We start from the raw sequence: 20,384 nt of genomic DNA on the forward strand, positions 1-20,384 counted from the left end.
TCCCTTTTAATGAAATCATTCCTAGAACAGGCTGCGGATCAGGATCAACAGCAAATTCTTGGTCCCTACTTTGAAGAACTGTTCGATTGTTTTCCCTCCCCACCCTCAAGGAACAACTCGCTGCCGAGTCTGCAGAAAACCTGGTGGAGAGAGAAGCCACCCCAGAGCCCAGTAAGTGTATGACTGAAATTTACAGTTTATTATTACAGTAATGGGAGGGATTTCTGCTGTAAGAAGCAATGCAAAAATGATAAGCCCCAGCTAGCAGTGTGCGGCCATCAATGGCAGATTATATCCCAGTGCCTTGGTGTCACCACTCCCCCCACTAAGTGGAATTCAAAATGGCAACTTGGAATTTCAAACATTCATAAACAGCTGTTATTTTAACTGTTAAGTCACAGATGTTTGCTAGGGTCATTCATATTTTCCTTTCAGTAATAAATTTGCCACTGTGTAATCATTCCTCTGGGGTCCCTGGAGCAGCCTGTAAACAGTGAACTGAGTGTGTTGTATTTGGGCAACAGTATTCTATTTCCAAATGTAGTCCATTTCAGTTAGAGGTAATCCATGCAGTCTGTGGGTCACAAAATCATTTCTCCAAAGTATGAGTGGGGTGTCAGTTTTCCCCCAGAACTATGCCAGGTGGTGGATGGAGGAAAGCTGCAGATTTCAGAATGTTCGTGTTCAGCAATAACAGAGTAAGCCACATGTGAGCTAACACAGCATCATGTTAATTCCCTCATAGGTTATGACCCAATCTTGGCTGCTGATAGCTGCAAACTTTTCCTTAAGCTGGACTTCAGATAGTCAATCACATTGCAGGGAAGGGTGTATTTTCTAGACCCCTCCCTCTGTATAGCTGACTAGTCCACTCCACTAACAGATTTGCTGTTTGGTCACTATATGTTTGAATACTTCAGCTGCATAAACTGCAGGTTTCCCTCCAGCCGCTTGGAGTAACATCTCCCTCTGCCAATAGGGTACCACAAGAACAGTTATCTTTCACAATATAGAAGGCCTGAAATGACAGAAAAAAACCTTTTGCAGCAAGGGCACTATACATACCAGCCCTCCATCCCTCATGGAAATTAGGAAAATTTTATGAAACACAAAAAAGGGTTATAATTTTAAACTTACCATTGTTTCTGCACTTCTATGATTGCGATTAACAAGGCTGTATCCAGAGACAGTCTGAGGACTGAAGCATCCCCTTCACATTATATGTTGGTTCACTTCAGAAATGTTACATTTTGTCCTTGAGATTCCACAAAAATTAATTCTGTGTTCTAGTTTAGACAATTATCCTCTTTCATGTCCTATTTCAGGACCCTCAACCTATGTACCCCCTGCTCTTCTTCAGGAACTCGATCCCTGGCTCAACGTACCTTCATGTTCCAAAAGGAATTGTTTCCATGATGAAGTTATGGTTGATGTTCTTGAGAGGGCAGACCAGCAGGTCCAGTACCAGAAGAAGAGTGACAAAAGACTGGAACAATGGCATGTTGACAGGCAGGAGGACAGGCTGAGGTTTGTTGTTCAGGTGGAGGACAGGTTTCAACTAGGGAGCAGGCACTTGCAAAGCAATGCCTGGCATAGGAAGGCTAAGGGAGGAGGACAGAGCTCAACAGAGAGAACTGTTTCAGCAACTCCTGTCCATAATGGCTGCCTCTCCAACTCCATGGCATGATGTTCCTGCAACATACCTCAGTCCAGCAGTAACTTCGATAATTCTGTGTTGGAGTGGCCTATGCATTCAGGACTCATGAATGGCTGGGCAGGGCAGCCTTCCTTCGTCAATCCCCCCTGCCACCTTCAACCCCTGTCTGGTGGAAATATCCCCCTCCCCTCCCCCAACAACCACAGAGTGAGGGGAAAATGTAAAGAAGGGACAGGAGAATGTTGGGCCAGGGAACATGTAGTGATAGGGGGATTGTGTCATGTATTAACTATTTCCTGCCCTTTTGGATGTGTGGTTTTGTAATGGCAGCTGGCCTGCCCAACGCTGTGTGACTGTTTTACTATTTTAGAACATGTTTCCAAATAAAGCCTGTTTATAATTTCAAGAACATTTATTGATACTGCATTGCATCATAGAATTATGGCTTGAGAAAGTAAAGCTAAAAAATGTTCAAGAACAATTAATAGGTTTGCTTACCAATGCTTCTTTTATTTAGGTATGGTACATCAATTCACATTTCAATAAACTGGCTGTACACCCATTCTGGTCCCCCCCCCCCCCCCCGCCTCTTCTCCAGCCAAGTTCATTGTTCATCATGTCACTCAGACTTACATTGCATGTCAGTCCACCCTACATCCCTCCCAAGCTCTCCCCCCCCCCCCCCCAAAAAAAAAAAAATAATAAGCCACTTTTTCCCCACAAGCGCATTCTTATAGGTACTATTCCTCCTCTTCCTTAGGGCCATGCAGGCTCATAATATGAGAACACAGCATCTGTGACTTCTGGTTCCCGGTGCCATCAGCTTCCACAGTGGTAGCTGTACTTTCTGGTTGAGGGTACTGATCCAGTATCCCCTTGCTATTGGAGGCCCAATCAGGGGGAAATAGCTCACCTCTGGCTTCGCAAAGGCTGTGAAGAGCACAACAAGCCACAGTAATTGACAGAATTGATGACACTGACATTCAAATGACTTTGTAGACACCTCCAATATGATTTTAATCTGCCAGAAACACATTCAACAACCATTCTACACCTGCTGAGTGTGTAATTAAACCTTCTTTTGCCAGGGTCTCTGAAATGGTTTCAAATGCCAAGGCAAAAGGGAGTATGTGGGGTCCTCCAGAATAGCAGTGGGGAAGGGAACATCATTTATGTCAATGTCATTTGGTGGGAATAATGTCCGAGTGTGGCCATGAACGCAGACTCTCAAGTGGCGAGAAACTCTGGCATCTCAAACTTTTCCAGTACAGACAACGCTGACGTTCAGAAATCTGCCTCTATAGTCCACTAGTGCCTGCATAACTAATGAGGACCCTTTGCGGTTTAGGTACACGTGTTCCTTGAGGAGGGTAAACTATGGGCACGAATCCCGTCAATGGCCCCAGCACAATTGGGAAACCCCATTCTCCCAAAGTCAGCAATTACCTATGGAATATCTTTAATGCATGCCACCTTGGGGTAAGCCACTCAATTGTCTCAGTTGCCTCTGCCACTGCTTTACTCACAGTCAACTTTCCAACCCCAAACTGGTTGGCAACAAACTTGTAGCAGTGTGGGGTAGTCAGCTTCCAGATGGTTATAGTAACCCGCTTCTGGATCAGCCAGGATGCCGTTAGATGTCTCTCTTCACATTTGGAGGGTTGGGAGTGAGCTGTTCACAAAGCTCCAGAAATGAGGCTTTCTTCATGCGAAAGTTCTGGACTCATTGCTGGTCCTCCCAGGTCTGCATGATAACCTTGTCCCACCAGCCTGTGCTTGTGGCCCTGCGCCAGAAGCAGCAGTCTACGTAGGGGGCATCAGTGGCTACACCAGTTATGCTGATCAGCATCTGCCAGTGCAGATCTGCAATGCCAAGGTATTCTGCTTCCTCCTGACACTCCCTCAGGAAATCTGTAAGATACCTTTGGTGGGACAGAAAACACCGTTGAAATTTCCACCGTTGAAATTGGTACCTCATGACTGTGCTGTCAGTTATGCAGGAGTGAAAGTGCAAGCAAGAGGAGTTTGTCAAAAGGTGCCTCCTCCATGTCGCTGGGTCTGCTAACTGGGAACGCAAGGACCAAAATGACTGCTCAGCAGGTTGTATTGTCAGGCTGCTCAAACTACTGCTCACCCTGCACATTACAAGAAAAGTTTTCCCACAGTGCATCATGGCCCTAGGGCGAGAGTGGACACATTTCAGGAGGGCACTAGGAACTCTGGTATATGGTTACTTTGACTTGGCTCTGTGCACTGAAGTGTGGATGCTAGATCCTTAAGTTCAAGCATGGATTAGAGAAGTCTTTTAATGTAGGGTTAAAACACAATGTAGATGCTCAGGCCCAGGGTTCCCTAATACAGGTCAGTCAACTGGAGTTCCACTAACCTTAGGACTACAATGCAGTATAGACATGTCCATAGTGATGTGTTAAGATCATACCTTGTGAAACCCAAAGATGACTGACTTAAAATGCTTCTGAGACAGTGTTTTCCCAGGAAGTACTCTGGTTTCTGTTGATACAAGATCTCAATACCTAGGGATCCCTATTTGGACCATTAGCTTTCCCACCTTTAAAGCTCTCTGCCACAACCAAGATCCTAGCTGAGAACTGGACAAGATTCAACCATGTATTTCTTGATCTGGTTGTTAAACCAATATAAAAGCAGGATGGAAAGTGATTTATTCTTTTCTTTCATGTGGCAACTTGAAAAGCAACATAAAAGGTCGACGTTCAAGTTTGTCAACCATTCTGTGGCTTGTAGTGACATGGTGTGAACCAAGGTTGTCCCTCCAGAGAAGGATCTTAGAGGACAGCAGTTGACTAGGTGTTCTATAGTTCGGATATCTTCTCCACATTCACATAGTGGTTTGTCCTTCTTCTTCTAGTTGTATAGTAGATAGTTGCATCACCTGTGTGAGGTTCCGACATGGTTCACTGTGATCCATATCTTAGATGGCACGGTGAAGCGCAGTTGTTGGTCTGTAATATCCATAATCTGTTCTTGATCCTGCTGTCTTCTCACAGGCTTGGACAGTTGTCTTTTGATGATAGTCCCAAGTTTTAAGAGCTTTGTCTGCTACTCAGACAGGGTTCCTGGACCTAACACAGCATCTTCAGGTGGGTTGTGGGGGCAAGTTTAGAAATCTTCATAAATGGGCAAATCTGGATTTGTTTATTGCATTGTCATCGTGTTGTATTATTGCTGCTCCTCTTTGGAGGGATGATGGTGAGATATGTGCAATGACGTGAGACTGTTGTTGACTTCAGCACTCCTGTGACAATTCCCATAGCAGTGAACAATTGCTTGTCAACAAGTTTCTTATATACATTGTCTGTCCATACTAGTGTGCAGTATTCAGCTGCTGAGAAGACAAGGGCCAAGATGGCTGTCTGTAAAGTGTGAGCATCTGCTCCCCTATTGGTCCCAGCTAATTTGTAGATTTTATCATCCTTCGCCTTTATTTTGGCTGTGGTCTTTGTCAGATGTTGTATGTGAGAACCACTTCAAGATATTTCAGGAAATCCTTGTGCCTAAATTTAATTTAGCAGAAAGTGACATTTAGGTGCCTCTTTGCATGGTGGTTGCTCAGATGGAATGCGGAGACAGGTTTGTTTGTTTTTTTTTGTTTGGTTTTTTTAGGTCAGTCTCCATAATCAATAATACTCCCCAGTTTTTTCAGAGCTTCTGTGATGCATTTCTCTTGGGTAAAAGTGCTCACTTGGATGGTAAATGTGAGATCATCCGCTGTCCAAAAATCTGTGTCTGGGTCAGTGGCATATTGCTGATACAAATATTAAAGAGTGATAGTGCCAAAATAAATAACTGTGGGAGCCTGTTGTTAGTAGACAGGGTCTGCTGGTCTGTTTCATTAGTGTACAGAAATCTTTCAGTTGGTGACATGACTGTCAGTACATGTAGTGTTGTTCTGCATACACTATTTTGGCAATTTCTAAGCAGACCATCCTGTCAAACCATTTTGCATGCTGAGGATAGGGCCACAAAGTTCACTGTTCATTTTGAGCTTACTTTGATAGCCAGCTTCCATGTAGGTTGTCAGTGTGATTACCTGATTGCAGGTGCTTTGTCCCAGGCTAAATCTGGATTACTCCGTAGGGTTGTAGTCCTCAAAGATGGTTGTAAGTCTCTGGAGTAAGAGTCTTTCCAAGATATTGTATGTTATGCATAGTAATAATATTAGCCAGTAGATTTTCAGAATGCAGGCTTCTGTCTCTGGTTTCTGGGTGGCAGTGAGCTTTGCTTGCTTCCATGCCATTTGGCCAAGGCTGTGCATGTTGGTAAAGAAGGGTGTCAGCCAGTCATGGCTATGCTTATCTAGGCTTTTCAGAAATTCTGGGAAGATACTGTCTGGGCCTGCAGTCTTGCGTAGATTGTTGAGAGTTATGGCCTTATCCACTTCTTTTCTAGTTAATGGCTTTGATGGATTCAGTGTTGTTGGGCATGGAGCGATGAAGCTCTTTCTTCACTTTACTTTTGTGATGATTTATTTGAGCCGTGGAATTCTGGGTGGCGGTGGCATCGGCTGTGATAGGTGGCACTCTGCTTTGAGGAGGATTAGGACCACCAAGTTTACAGAGAAGCCTCCAGATTTTCCTATTTGAGTGGGTAAAATCTAGGCTCTGTGAGGCTTTTGCCCATCTGTCTCATCTAGTGGAATTAAGTGATTTCAGGAGAACGGTTGTAGTGGTGGGGTTACCCATTGTCCTGTACTCCTTTAGGAGTGCCTCACTGTCTGCCAACCAGCAGGGAGTGTAGGTTTTCCTGTAGCCATGGGAGATATTCCTTTTTGCGGCCACTTTAAGGAAAAAGAAAAGGAGTACTTGTGGCACCTTAGAGACTAACCAATTTATTTGAGTTAGTCTCTAAGGTGCCACAAGTACTCCTTTTCTTTTTGCGAATACAGACTAACACGGCTGTTACTCTGAAACCTGTCACTTTAAGGAAGTGAACCTGTTGTAGTTGGCTACATTTGCAGGTATTCGGTGAACCACTTGTTCTGTGTAGTTGTTCCTGTCAGGCTTCCTAAGGTTCCAGTGTGGCTTCAGTAGTGATGTGATTAGAGGGACTTGGGAGACCAACATGTATGGCTTATTATCTCTCCATACTGCTTGTTCTTCAAATGATGTTTTTTTCCAAAATGAGCAAAGCTGCCCCCAATAAATCATGAGAAGCATTCTTATGGGGAAATTATAATGTTCTGTTTTATGCCATATGTGTTTGTATACCATGTTCATCACTGTAGTTTCTGAGAGCCTTCCAGTAGTACAGTAAGCAATGGAACTAGTATCTGTTACATCGTTTGTTTTTCTCATCCTCTCCCTAGAGGGAGAAGCGTGCACAGCAGAGTGTCTTGATCTTTTCTCAGTATAAATGTACTGTTGCTATGTGAGTGTTAAAGACAGCAAGGTCAAAAAAATGCACCTTGCACTTAGATGGAAAGTGGTGAAGTTTGTGATGGTGGTCCTGAGTTCCAGGGGAGTTCATTGCACAGTCTCGGTCCCTACCTTAGGAGAAAGTTCTGGTCCCACACAGATAAGCTTTACACTTCTTGTTGAAAGTCCCACTGTGCCAGAACAGCACAGTTGTTCCCTGTAGTCTTTATCTTAGAGCTTTAGGTGATTTTTTAGATATTCAGGACACAGGTCATAGAATGGTTTGATTTGTGGTTATAGCTTGAGACAAAATAAATGCATTGGGTGGGTCATACTTCTCACTGGTCACTTTGCTTTATTGCATTTACGCCAAGGATGAATTTGGTCTGCTTTGACAAAGTTTGTTATGTTGGATAAATCTGTAAAATCTTGCCCGTGTCTGACTGTGGGGAAAGAAAATCTTTTTCCAAAGAAGAGCATTTAAATGTTGAACAACAAAAGCTTTCAAAATCCTAACACAACTGCCACCAAGAGATCTAGTCAGCATTATGGGGGAACTACACAGCCATAGAGCCATTTGAGAGTATTCCTGCAATGTGCTCTACCTTGGGTTATGTTAGAAGACCACTTGGAAGATTCAGCTAGTATAAAATGCAGCACTCCACCATCTTGGTAGTATGTATTAGCATGAAAAATCACCTGTGCTTCATGAACTGTACTGATTTCCTTTTGTGGTGAATCGTTAGTATAGATTTTGTGTTGTTTACTGCCATCTTGTTCCAGAAAGTGTTCTGATGGTGAGAAGAGTGTTGCAGAAATGTTTGTATTTACAAATGCTAGTAGAGAACACTGCCTTATTTCGATTTTGAGTTTCTGCACTTGGAACAGGAAAAACAGTATTTTAGATTCTGTAGCTAGCACTTCAACCCTCATTTTTGCTGCTTCAAAATTTCTTATTTCTTGAGTCAGAAAATGTTAGTTTCTGTTTTACCCAGCTTAATTATCCCGGTTGCTATAATTGTGACACTGTATTCTCAAATGGAAAACTTGAAAAGAAGTTTTTTAGTAGCAAGATTTCAGCTCAGGATTTGCACAGGTATCTTTTGCCAACCAACAAGCCCATACCAAACCACACATGTACAAACATAACTAAGAAGCTTGTATACATTGCAGCTATCTTTTCTGCTGTTGTACTCCACTCTTAGAAATTCCTTTTTAAATTAAGGTTTCCACTCCACCTTCATTTTCCACAGATTACACACAGTGAGGAGGATTTTTCATTATGTGAACTCAGATTGTTTTGCTTAGCAAAATGGGCATTTTTCTTCTAACATATATGTATGTTATTGGGAAACTGCATTGAGGAAGGTTATTTAATTAAATGACAACTTATTAGAAAGTGAAGCACCTCTAAAAATCAAACTTAAGTGAATTGTTCTATATTTTTCTTCTGTTCAGCTTAATCTTGCTCCAGAAGGGCAGTTCCTGTTCACAGGGGACTGTTTCAAAACATGCTAGGTGTAATAAATGTGTGAAACATTTGCTTGCTTACCTTTATTTTTTGGCCCCAATCATGACAAGGAGCAGTATCTACTGACTCCAGCAACTTCTGTTGCATCTTCCCTCCTTTCTGAAAATCAAATGTAAATACAATAAAACCAGCTAAAAATAACTCATTTTATTAATACAATACACAAATGCAGGTGGGTAGGATGAAGGCCAGGCAAGAATACTTGAACTCCTGCAAGATGACAGGATTATTCTGCCTTTTACTGGACGTCTGTCAGTATTTGTTATCTTTGAACATCAGTGGCTTTCTGATCACACAGGCATTTCTTGTTTTTAAAACAGTTCCTTCTGCAGTGGCCTCTTTGATTGCTGAGATTGATCTGATACCTGGAGCTTCTCTTTGTTGCTCCTGGTGTTTTAGTTATTAGTGTTTCTTACAACTGGTAGAACAGGAGCTCTGTCAGTAGTGTTCTAGATCAGAGGTTCTCAACCTTTTCTTTCTGAGCCTCCCCCCCTCCCCCCCCCCAAACATGCGATTAAAAACTCCACGGCCCACCTGTGCCACAATAACTGATTTTCTGCATATAAAAGCCAGGATCAACATTAGCAAGCAGGGCAGTTGCCTCGGGCCCCATGAAGCTACATTGGTCAGGCTTCAGCTTCAGCCCCGGGTGGCAGGGCTCAGGGATCGGGGCTTCAGCTTTCTGCCCTGGGCCCCAGTGAGTCTCATGCTGGTCCTGCTTGGAGGCCCCCCTGAAACCTGCTCGAGTCACCCTAGGAGGCCCCAGATCCCTGGTTGAGAACCACTGCCGTACTACTTTTTGTTTGGGTGTTTTGTTTTTCTCATGAGACTTTTAGGGTGATTATGACATGTAACCTTGGTGAAAATGATAGAAATGTTATATTGCCTGCTTTATGTTTTGGAATTTAACATTCTTCCCCATTTGCAATTGGGGTAAATTGTACGACATTTTTGTCATAGTATGCTTATAAAATATTTCAGTACTGGTGCTTCTGTGACTGTTATTAATTTGCAAATTTTTTCTCTTGCTGATTATCCTAGTGCCACTCTTTAATGTCCTCAAGCAGAATTCTGAGTGGAATACTTAATTGTGACAAACTAAGTATGTTAATGTGCCCATGAAACACTGAAAGGCTCCTGCATTTTGAAGTCTTTGCAGTTGTCCAATTTTCTCTACCTTTCTGGGTCTGGTTGAAATCCTTTGTCACTAAGTATATGTGTGTCCTGCATAACTAATCTCATTCAAACCAATTTGGCATGTGTTCCTTTTGATTTTGTTAAGGCTTTTTCCTTTGGCTTGCTTCCGATCACTCTGTAGTCTTTTACTGTGTTCTTATTTTCTCCCCAAATCATATCATCAGTATGTTTACCCTGTCCAGATCTTTAGAAATCTGGGACATGTAGCTTTGGTGTACCACAGGTGCATTCAGTCCCAAATGGAAGTTTCTTAAACTCACACCTTCTAAAAAGAAAGTTGAAGATGCAGAGTTTTGCACATTTTCTATCTAGTTGGACTTGTCATAACCCTTGTTATGCATTCCGAACTTTTAGACATGATCTTCCTTCAACTGTTCCCATGGTATAGCGCTCTGTCTGGCCTTATTCAGAGGTTTTGAGTCATTATAGGAACGTAAAATTTGTCATACTGGACCAGACCCAAGGTCCATCCAGTCCATTATCCTGTCTCTGACAGTGGTCACTACCAGATGCATCGGAGGAAGGGATAAGAACTTGCAATAGACAGATATGGGATAATTTCTCTTTCCCCACCTCCTGAAAAGCACTCATCTGGGACTCTAATAGTTACTGTATATTTGTAATTGCTGTAGTATCTAGGAACCCTAGTCATGGACCATGACCCCATTATGTTAGCTAGGCACCATACAAATATAGAAAATGACAGTCCCTGCCCCAAAGAGCTTAGAGTCTAGAGACTGGCTTAAGCTATCTCGTAGAATTTATTGTAATTTAATTATGATAACACCAGTAATTCTTGATATCCACATAACTATCAAGTCCTTTCTTGAGTCTTTAATTCTTGGCCTAAACAACTTCCTGTGGCAATGATTAATTACATGTTGTGTGAAAAAGTATTTCCTTTGATTGGTTCTTAATGTCCCACTTTTTAATTTCATTGAATGTCTCCTTTATCCTGGGCTATGAGACAGGGAGAAAAAAAGCTCCAGATCTACCTTCTCAATGCCATTCATTATTTTATATACTTGTGTCATGTGCCCTCTTACTAATTTGCTTTCTAAGGCAAACAATCCCAAACTTTTCAATCTCTTCATGGACTTTTCTCATGCCTTTGATAATTCTTGTGCTCCTCCCTGATATCCCTTTAGTTCTGCAATATCCTTTTTGAACTGGAGTGACCAGTTCTGCACATGGTATTAAAGAAGAGACTGCACCATTGATTTTAAAATAAAGACATTATAGTACTTTGTATTATTCACAATCGCGATTCTTATGTATACTAGCATCTTGTTAGTTCAATACACATCTGTTGTTGAAATTTTTTTTTTTGTAATTGAGCTACCTACAGTGATGCCCTGGTCTCTGTCTCAAGTTGATACAGTTAATCTAGAACCCTATATGGTGTATGAATAGTTCCCTCCAATGTGCATTACTTTGTATTTATTGACACTGAATTTCATTTGCCATCATGGTGCTCATTCACCTAGCTTGTTTAGGTCTCTCTGAAGTTCCTCACAGTCATCTCTGGTCCTGAGTAACCTGAATAACTTCTGTCATCTGCAAATTTTGCTACCTCATTACTTTCTCTACTTTCTAGGTCATGTAATTTGTCTTTTTATAATGGGGTCCATGTTGTCTGAATCTGCTCAATAACATTTAATTTTACTATCTGGTTATGTTCAGGTTTTTATCTTCTATTGGTGCTGCAGACACTTTATGTGGTGTATATATTATAGGCAGCACGTTGGGACCTCTATCACTGTGATGTTTTACATCCTTAATGCATCCCAGTCCATTAAACACTTCATCACATAATTTGAGAACATGTTTTGCATCCTGCTGAGTAGATAAGCTATGCACATATTTGCTCGTCTGCGTTTGTAGAATACTGTCCAACCCAAGCACATATGGAACTTCCTGTTGAACTATTTTAAACTCCCTGAGTGATAGCCGTCCTTACACAGACATACTGGTGTGGTGTTACCACTTGGGATAATTTTTGTACCTGCCATATGAAAAATGGTTGGCATTTTAAGAATTATAATATTGGCATTAACTAATCTTTTTATATATGATTGCTATGTGTATGTTGCACATAACTCCATTCTTTTTAAATTCACTTGTCATTCATTTTATTTCTAATTTCACAAACCAATCTGTTAGGGAACCTTACTTTATAAAACGTATTAAGTTAAGCAATAAACAACTCCTGTTTCTGTGTTACCAGAAATTTGCACTCCAACTGTATGTTCATTAAATGTATTTTGCTTTTGTATTTGTGCTGAGAGTAACACACATTTGTGAACTAGTTGTTTTTGTTGCATATATTACTGAGCACCCGTTCAGACACTTGTGTCACGATTTCCTGTTTATTGCAAACGAATCTAGTTCCTGCTGCTTGTTTACTCTTTTATGCTGTCTTTAACGTCTTGGTATGTATTTTTAATAAAAAAAAAAGTGAAATAATTGGAGTGCATCTAATACCCTGTCATGAGGGAAGTACAGTTTTCATTAGCCCTACAAATATCCACTGTCCTTTGCAAAATCCAGTCCATTTTTCATCATAACTTTTCTTTGGTCTGGTTACTGGTTTTATCAAAAATAATTCAGTCATTCCTAGTCCACCTGTTGACAGGTCCAATTCTCATGACTTAGCTTTACTACATAGGCCTGTAATGGTCAACTGACTCACCTAGGAGTTGGTTTTGAAAATATGCCTTTCCCAGGTGATATACTTGCATCGATCAGAGTATTCTTCAAATATTTGAATGACATTTTCAAGCTGTCTTATACTTCCTTCAAGCTCCCACAGAAAAGTATTATAGATCTCAAATGCCTCAAGGCCTTTCACTTGCAGCAGTTGTGGAGGGATTCACCCTATCTAGTTTCTCTTTAATACCATTAGCTTCCAAGAAAACTTGGGCCATGTCTGTGCTAGGAAGTTATACTATTTTAACTAATATACTAATATAGTCTAAAGTGGTATAATCTCCCTACTGTGAAGGCAGTTTTATTGGTATAAAGATGCTTTAAAATTATAGCTTTTCCCATGTGGGAAGGGGAATAATTTCACTGATATAAGGCACCTTTATACTACAACTACATCTACACTAGGGTTTGTAGATCTTTGACTATTGGTTAAAACTGATATAATTATACTGGCATAATTTACAACCGCTACTACAGCTTTCTTCAATTCGGTCAGGATCCCTTACAGATTGAGTGGTGTATACTTCATTTACTCCATTTTTTACAAGGTTTAATTTACTTCTGACCCCATGTAATAAGGCTGTGCTGACTGGTAAGAGACTGAAACTTTATCACCTGACATGGGTCAGAGTTACGAGAGGTTAAAACCCCTGTTAAATGGCAGGGTCACCACCCATTACTCCAGTGGTTACTGTTACAATGGGGGAAGATCCTATCAAGGGTTTAATACAGAAATACTAACCACTCTTAATTGTCATAGTACATTCTGCCATGTTACTCTCATCTCTAGATTTGAGGATATGTAGACATTATTCTGAAGTGTGCCTAAAGATTTAAAAATAGTTGTTTAATAAGTCTCAATATATGATGCTTCCTTGAAGCGCTTTCACAATACAGCATGAGTAGGGCTGGTTAATTCTTACAGAAAAAAAATGTAAAAGTCATAATTTCAGTTTAAAGAAACTCATGGCATGGTATTTTAGTAACTGCTTATCCATAGGTGTCAATAATAATTATTAAATGTGTACAGTTAGCAAAACACCAAATTAATGTAAAGGGCCAAATATGGTCACAAAATAATAGAAAAGTTTTGCTCAGTAGCATGTTGATTGGAGTGAATAAGACTAACATAGGAACAAAAACACTGACGTTCACTTTTGCCAATGGTTGTGATAAACATCCAACCTTAACCATGATAATCAATACTAAATACAGGCAGTGCTGCAATCATTGTGTGTTTTGCTTCTGTGATATTAATCATATTCTGTGATTTCTTGTTTTATGGGCAAAATTAACATTTTTGCAGTGTAGAAGTGGAAGAAATACCAGATTAAAAATGCCTCTGAACAATCTATCCCCATCTTCAATTAATTGTTAAAATAGCAACAATAAAATAGAACAGTGAAAAATTTACCCTATTGCTGCTTTATTTGGCAAACATTATTTTAAATCCCATACTAGGTTGAACTACAAAAGTATTGAACAGTGGGGTTAATATTTCCAATTAAAACATAATAATCCTATACATTGTTTAAAACCCTCCTGTTGCGTACCCTTGAGTGCCTATGTGGATCTGCAGCTCTTTTTTAAACACAATTTAGTACTCTCTGTGGGTGGGGATGTTGCATATTTAAAAGTCATACTTCTGTCTGAATGTTTTAACCTTCTGTTTCTTGTAACAATTTAGAAATTAGAAGACCATTTCCCCCCTATTTTTTAGCTTACTTTGCTTTTGCATTTGATTACTTTTTGGTTGGCATTAGTTTCACTGTCTCATTTGCATAATAATTTCTCCCTTTTTATGTGGATCTTTCACACTGTAACAATGGAGAGGAAATATTTTTAAAAACAGGGAAATGGGATTGTAAAACTACAAAAATTGGCATAGGAACTTGGGGCTGGTATAGATTTTAACTAGATTTCAAGTTGACAGTGTCCCTTTCAGCTGCCCTTGGCTCTGCTGCATCACATGGTTTCTTGCATTAGAAACTGTTGTAATCTCTAAAAACACATACTATTGCCTCCCAAACAGTCTCTTGGGCAACTGCAGGCAGTTTCATTGACATAACTGTCTAGTGTATGCTCAGGTGGTGATTGTTCTGCCTGCCCCACCCCCAGGGCCCTTCTCACTGTTTACAAACACACACTGCCTAGGTCACTGCCCAGACATTGCTGATGATGTCATCTAGAAAGCACATGTCTCCCTGCAGCTTCAAAGCTTGCAAATTTCTCCCAGCAGGGTGGCATAAAGTGCAGTTTGAAGGGGCAGGGGTTCAGCTTGTACCCTACTGATGAAGCAGACATCTCCATACATCTTATTCGCTGTTCCCATACTACATGGTTTTGGTTAATCAGAGATTATTGCTCCGCACGTTGCAACCTCCATAAGCAGCTTGGGACCTAGAGCATGCTGGGTAACATGGTTTGTAAACCAACTGCAGACATTTGTGTTGGATAAAATAACTGGCGTGGATTTCTCAGTTTGCTGGACTATAGCTAACCTAGGGTTATAAACTACAGCAGAGAAAACCTGACTTGTCCTTATTCTCAGCGGTATCATATATTACTTCGCTTTAAATGTTTAGTGATGATAATTAGCATTTACATATCAAGGACAGCTGATTAGTTTTGATCTTTTTTTAATAACTAATGACATATATATTTTTGGAATTTATTTTAAATTTTTTCCCACCTATGTTGTGGTTTCAACACCAAGTAGATTAGTACAGAAGCATGATGCAGATTAGAGGGTCTGGTTTAAAAACCCCTGCCAAAAAGAACCAAAAACAAATTGAAACTGAGTATGCAAGCAAACTAGAGGAAGGAGACATGTTTATTTGTGTCTTTTAAATTACTTTAAACACTGCCTAAATATTATCACACCTTTTGATTTTAGATTTTTGTTCTGTTTTTTAAGATAGTTAAAATCTGTATTGTGAAGGCTAAAATTCCTGCCTTCAGAGAAAAGTGCTATTTTTCTAAAGTTCTGTAAAATTAATTTCTTGAAAATAAAAATATTCTGGGATGACATTTTTTGATTTTGCTGGATATCAAGTCTTTGCAACAACATATAGATGTTTAAGTGTGCAAATGGCAATTTTTTTCTATTAAAGGAGAGATTTCCATACCAGACCTCACCCCGTTGGATTTTTTTATAGATTTGTTTAGAATTACACCCATAATTTTAACTTTAAAAATCTTGCCTTTCACTAAAATCTGCCATTTGCAAAGCAAACCATTAGACTATGGCCTCAGTCCTGCAAAGACTTAAACAAGTAAGCATGAGAGTAGTTCCATTAGTTAATGGGATCACTCGCACACTTAAAATGAAACGTGTCCATAACTCTCAGCAGGACTGGGGCCTGTGTTGGGGAGCTGTTATTACTCCTCATAATGGCCTTGCAAGATGATAAGCAGAGGAAAATGTGTGTGTTCCTCAGGGAAAAACTCAAATAATTTAAGAATCATCAAGTTTCTCTTCAGCTCACCCCCATTCTACAAGAGGCCAGTGTAAATGTTTTCTATTTTGTAAACTGTGAAACTGAGAACTGTGAAATAGTATAATTTAAGGATAGAGTGCAACTTCTGAATTTGAAATATATTGTTGTATTAAATCGGATCCATAATGTTATTTATGTGGGTTTATATGTCAATGTTTTTTGTGAATAAAAACAATCTCAATGGAATTATATGAGAGACTTCTGAAACACAGGGATTATTGATAGATCATTATGGTTTGGGGAGCTGTTAACGTCAGTTGCCAATGTGTACTTTTAGGGACTCTTAATGGACAGATCAATTGGGCTGTCTGTAACCCATTCTGTCATGTCAGTGGAAATATGTATTTCTAGAAAATGATACTTTATCTATAAATAGGGTGCATACCTACTGTAAGAATGCATGAGAGAAATCCTCGAGCTTTTCTTAAAATTATTTTTTCCTGTCTTAGTAATACAGGCTTGGAGTGTTATCGATAATACCAACTGTCTATGAAAATATATTGTAAATCATACCCATTGTGTGTTGAGTATAAAACAAGATACTGAAAAAAAATCAGAATTATTTTAATTTAAAAATAGATAGTGTGTCTCTTCTTGGATGAGACCTTATATACCAAGTATCAGTTAGTTCATTTTAAGGTTGAGTGATAAACACTGAAAATAGGGCTCTTTAACGGAATTGCTGACAGATCCTTAATTACAATGATGCTAACAGGTGCTGCTATAATATGTCAGAGTGGATTAGACAACATTCAGCTGCTTTGCAAATCAGGCCCAGGCCAGTGAGGTGCCATTTGCCCACAATTCCAGTTGCCTTCAGTGGGAGTCACACATGCTCAGCCCTCTCAAAAGATTAGCTTCTATATATCTACAGCCCAGATCCTGGCCTAAATAGCCAGGATGAGCATTGGGCAGATGAATCCCCCTCTCCTCCACCCCGATTGTGAAGCAGCTGTGGAATAATTTGAGGTCCCTTATGTAGACCCCCTACGGACAAGAGAATATATGCAGTGATGGATCTTTTGGCCCCACCGATACAGACACCAAGCACAGAACTGCTGAGCTCTGTGCAGAGGGTGTGGCTCCATTGTGTCCAGCTTCTTTGTCCCGTTTGTGGAACAGAATGCAGAACCACAAATGGGAGTCCTGTTGTCATGGGTCCCTCTTTCCCTACAGAGAAGGGGGATGAATTTTTTACTCAGTGACGAAAGCACTGGCAGAAAAATTCCTCCTGTCACCTCATTAAAATAGCTGTTACTAATACATCAGTAAAATGACTTTCTCCTGAATGTTGTGTATAATCTTTTGCAGAGTAGCATACTAGCTACAGGACATTTCAAAAGAGAATTTATGATTGCATTTAGTAATCTATATTCTAATTTAGTGGTTGATATTTAAATAATTTTTCTGTAGAGTCTTCATGCAAAGGAAAAAAAACTTAGTTCAGTTTGTATATTTTTATATTTTCCACAATGTGAGTACTAACTGCTTTTTAATGTTCTTTCTTAACAGTTTTAATTTGTGACTGCTATCCACTATTAAATTAGCATTAATAGATGGAAGGTACAGGTATAAGAGCAATGCAAAATGACCTGTCTGCAGCTGGCCAGTTGGGAATTTACCTGGCTCCTATTCCAACCTTCCTCTTCCCTCCATCCCTGGGTGTAGGTGGTGTGGTGTGGAGGAGGTGGAGCTCCTTTATGGCAACTTTTAGCTGGTATTACATTAAGGACCATAGCCAGCTATTGTAAACTAGAGCATCCCCTAGGCTGCTCTAATTTACATTAGAGCCAGTGGTGGGGCAGGTTGAGAATCAGAAGTCATAACTGCCTCCTTGAAGCCCCTGCTTTGTCTGTACTTAGCATATCTTGATGGAGGAGAAAATCTGTCCTTAAATCCCCAAATATGTGCAAGATTAATCAAAAGAGCTTAATCCTAACCCACTGCAATATATTACTGTATGCCTGACTTTTTTTTTTAATTTGGAACTGGTAATGCACACATCTCTGTGAACATCAGAGTAACAAATATGTGAGTGTCTACGACCTCATTCACTGCTGATGTAAGCAGGCAACTCCACTGGCTTGAAAGGTGTAGCACCTGCCTACACTAGCAGTGAATTTGTTCCTAAGATCACAGAACATTGGCTTGACATTACTTTGCACATAGTATGTAATGTGATTTTTTTAAGCATGTTAGTTAACATATATTCTTAGTATCCACTTTTACAGTTAAATACCTGTTAATTTAAACTTAAAAAAAACTTTAGCTCAAGACTTCAAGTTTTGGACTATATATCGGCTATGCCTTTTAATAAGTGAATTGTGTTTTGGTTAGAGCATGAAAAAATATATTTCCAAATGTATTTTAAGTTCTGTAGTAGAAGCATACCTGTGTCTCTAAACACCTTGACAGATTGCTTAAATATCTAATATTTTCAAACATTCTGTTTGGAAATAAAATGACTGTTAGCCACTATTTCATCAATATCTGGATGTCATCCAACAGCCAAACAAAAATCTCTTGAGGACTTTTAGGATCTTCTGTTGAAGCGTTCGTGGGGATTATATCCGTGTATAAATATAAATAGGCTTTCTCATCAGTGTGCAACATTATGCTGTTAATGATAGAAGCTAAGCAATGTATAGCTCTGTTATCTAAAGTCCCAATTCAGACTTTAAGTACACAGATCTTGTTCTTTTGAAGGCAAAGACAATGCACCTATTTGCATTGTTTAAATGTAGCTACATGTGTCTTAAATTTGTACAACATTTAAATTACATTCCCTTACCAAAATTGCTTTTTCAGCTGGCAGTTCCAATAACACAAACCCTAAAAAGTAGGAAAATCAATAATTAAGATATTCATTACCTGTCCAACACACTTCTCTTCATTTCCTTCTTTGAACTTCACATCTTCCCCTTCTACCAGCTACAGCATCTACCTTCTCACTGTGTGTATTCTTACCAAGAAAATGTCCTGATCAGTGTTTTAATTATAGTTGAATAGAACTAATTTGCAAATGTTTGTATGGGCTTTGAGTATGTAAAGCATTCTGTAAGTGCAAGTGTTTCAAGAGAAGTTTAACATTTGAAGTATTGAATGCAGTTAGCGAGGGCCTGCCTTAATATTTTCATATGGTTATACTTCTGGCCCTTCCTCCTAATATATTAAAACCATGAACAATCCTTAGCGAATGTCATGTTTTATCTGACATCTGCATTGTAAATATAGATGGGAAAGAGATGATGGTAACATATGTAGGAGAAACTTGCATCCTTCTGACATACTTAAAGATACAGCAGAGCTCTCAGTACAATTTTTAAAAAATGGAAGTAACTCCTTTATGAAACAGACTACAGGCAAAACCGTGGCCTGAGTGTGAGGATGCACGTGGGAAAGTTAGTCTCTTTCACACCCGACTTAGCTTCCTCTGGAACTAACAGCAAAATCTCCTGTGTGCTGAGGGAGGAGTCATATTGTTAGGCCTGCTCTGATCCATCCTGCCCTTCAACTGTTGGGAGATATTAGGAGGTGCAGCTGGCATCACCTCATATCTTATGGTAAAGACAGGCTTTCTGTTCATGGTGGTGTATGTATTGTACAATACAAGATAGTTTGTCTTCAGAAATTGAAAAGCTTGATTTAATGTAAGTAGTTCTTGGTAGCAGCCTGAATGTGTGTGGGGGCTGGGGTGGGGGGTAAGCAGGCTCAATGTGTGTGGGGGGGGAAAGCACGAGTCTTGTGCTTGAATCATTACCTTGGTGCACAGAAGCTTAGGTATTTCTATTCTTGTTGTTTTATTTCCTTTTAGTGGTGTTCGGTGGTGAAAAAGAACATCCTGTTTGTGAAAGCATCCATGGAAGGGGGAACAGGGCCTCAAAACCTGTTGAAAGATGCTATTTCTTTTGGACTGGCTGCTCTTTTGTACTAAAAGACTGGTGATGCCTGCTTAATGATGGTGTAGCCCTAGTCAGTTGCCCAGGGTGGTGTGGGACTATACAACTCCTCCTCCTCCTCCCCCCCCCCCCCCCCCCCATCAGACTGGAGCTCAACCCAGGATGGTGGCTGGGAGAAATACATCCCTTTGGAAGCATGGCCGGTGACAGCAGTCCCCTTTTAAGGGACAGGTTAGCGTGTCCCTATGCCTCATGGGCATCGAGTGTGAGTTGTCACTGCGGGGCTGAAGCACTTGTCCCGTTGCCTTAAGGAGAAAGGTTTGAGGGTAGGAGGCCAGCGGGCACAGTGCCCTTTCCCTGCGGGGGAGAGGGGGCTGTGCGCTGGACTGTCTCGCCCCGCCCCTGGGCGGCTCGGGACTGGCCTACTTGTGCCTCCCTTGCCCCTGCTGCAGCCTCGGCTAAGGCTGGCCCTTGTCTTCCCTAGCGAGCGCTTCGCCG

At 40.4% G+C, this 20,384-nt stretch overlaps 1 protein-coding gene across 2 annotated transcripts in view; it reads left to right on the forward strand.

Moving 5' to 3' along the window:
* LOC140897955 (uncharacterized) overlaps positions 1-19,951 on the forward strand; it is a 35,205-nt gene extending 15,254 nt beyond the window's left edge. Inside the window, exon 5 of one of the 2 annotated variants that reach the window (XM_073311262.1) lies at positions 19,802-19,951. In XM_073311262.1, the coding sequence (XP_073167363.1) occupies positions 19,802-19,817 (16 nt within the window). In that variant the 3' untranslated portion in view covers positions 19,818-19,951. Of the gene's footprint in view, positions 1-1,325; positions 2,069-19,801 lie in introns of those variants that run through there. The other variant, XM_073311260.1, reaches the window with a different exon arrangement.
* Positions 19,952-20,384: the final 433 nt, after the last annotated feature.

This window comes from Lepidochelys kempii, chromosome 14 (assembly GCF_965140265.1).
Source record: "Lepidochelys kempii isolate rLepKem1 chromosome 14, rLepKem1.hap2, whole genome shotgun sequence".
NCBI lineage: Eukaryota > Metazoa > Chordata > Testudines > Cheloniidae > Lepidochelys > Lepidochelys kempii.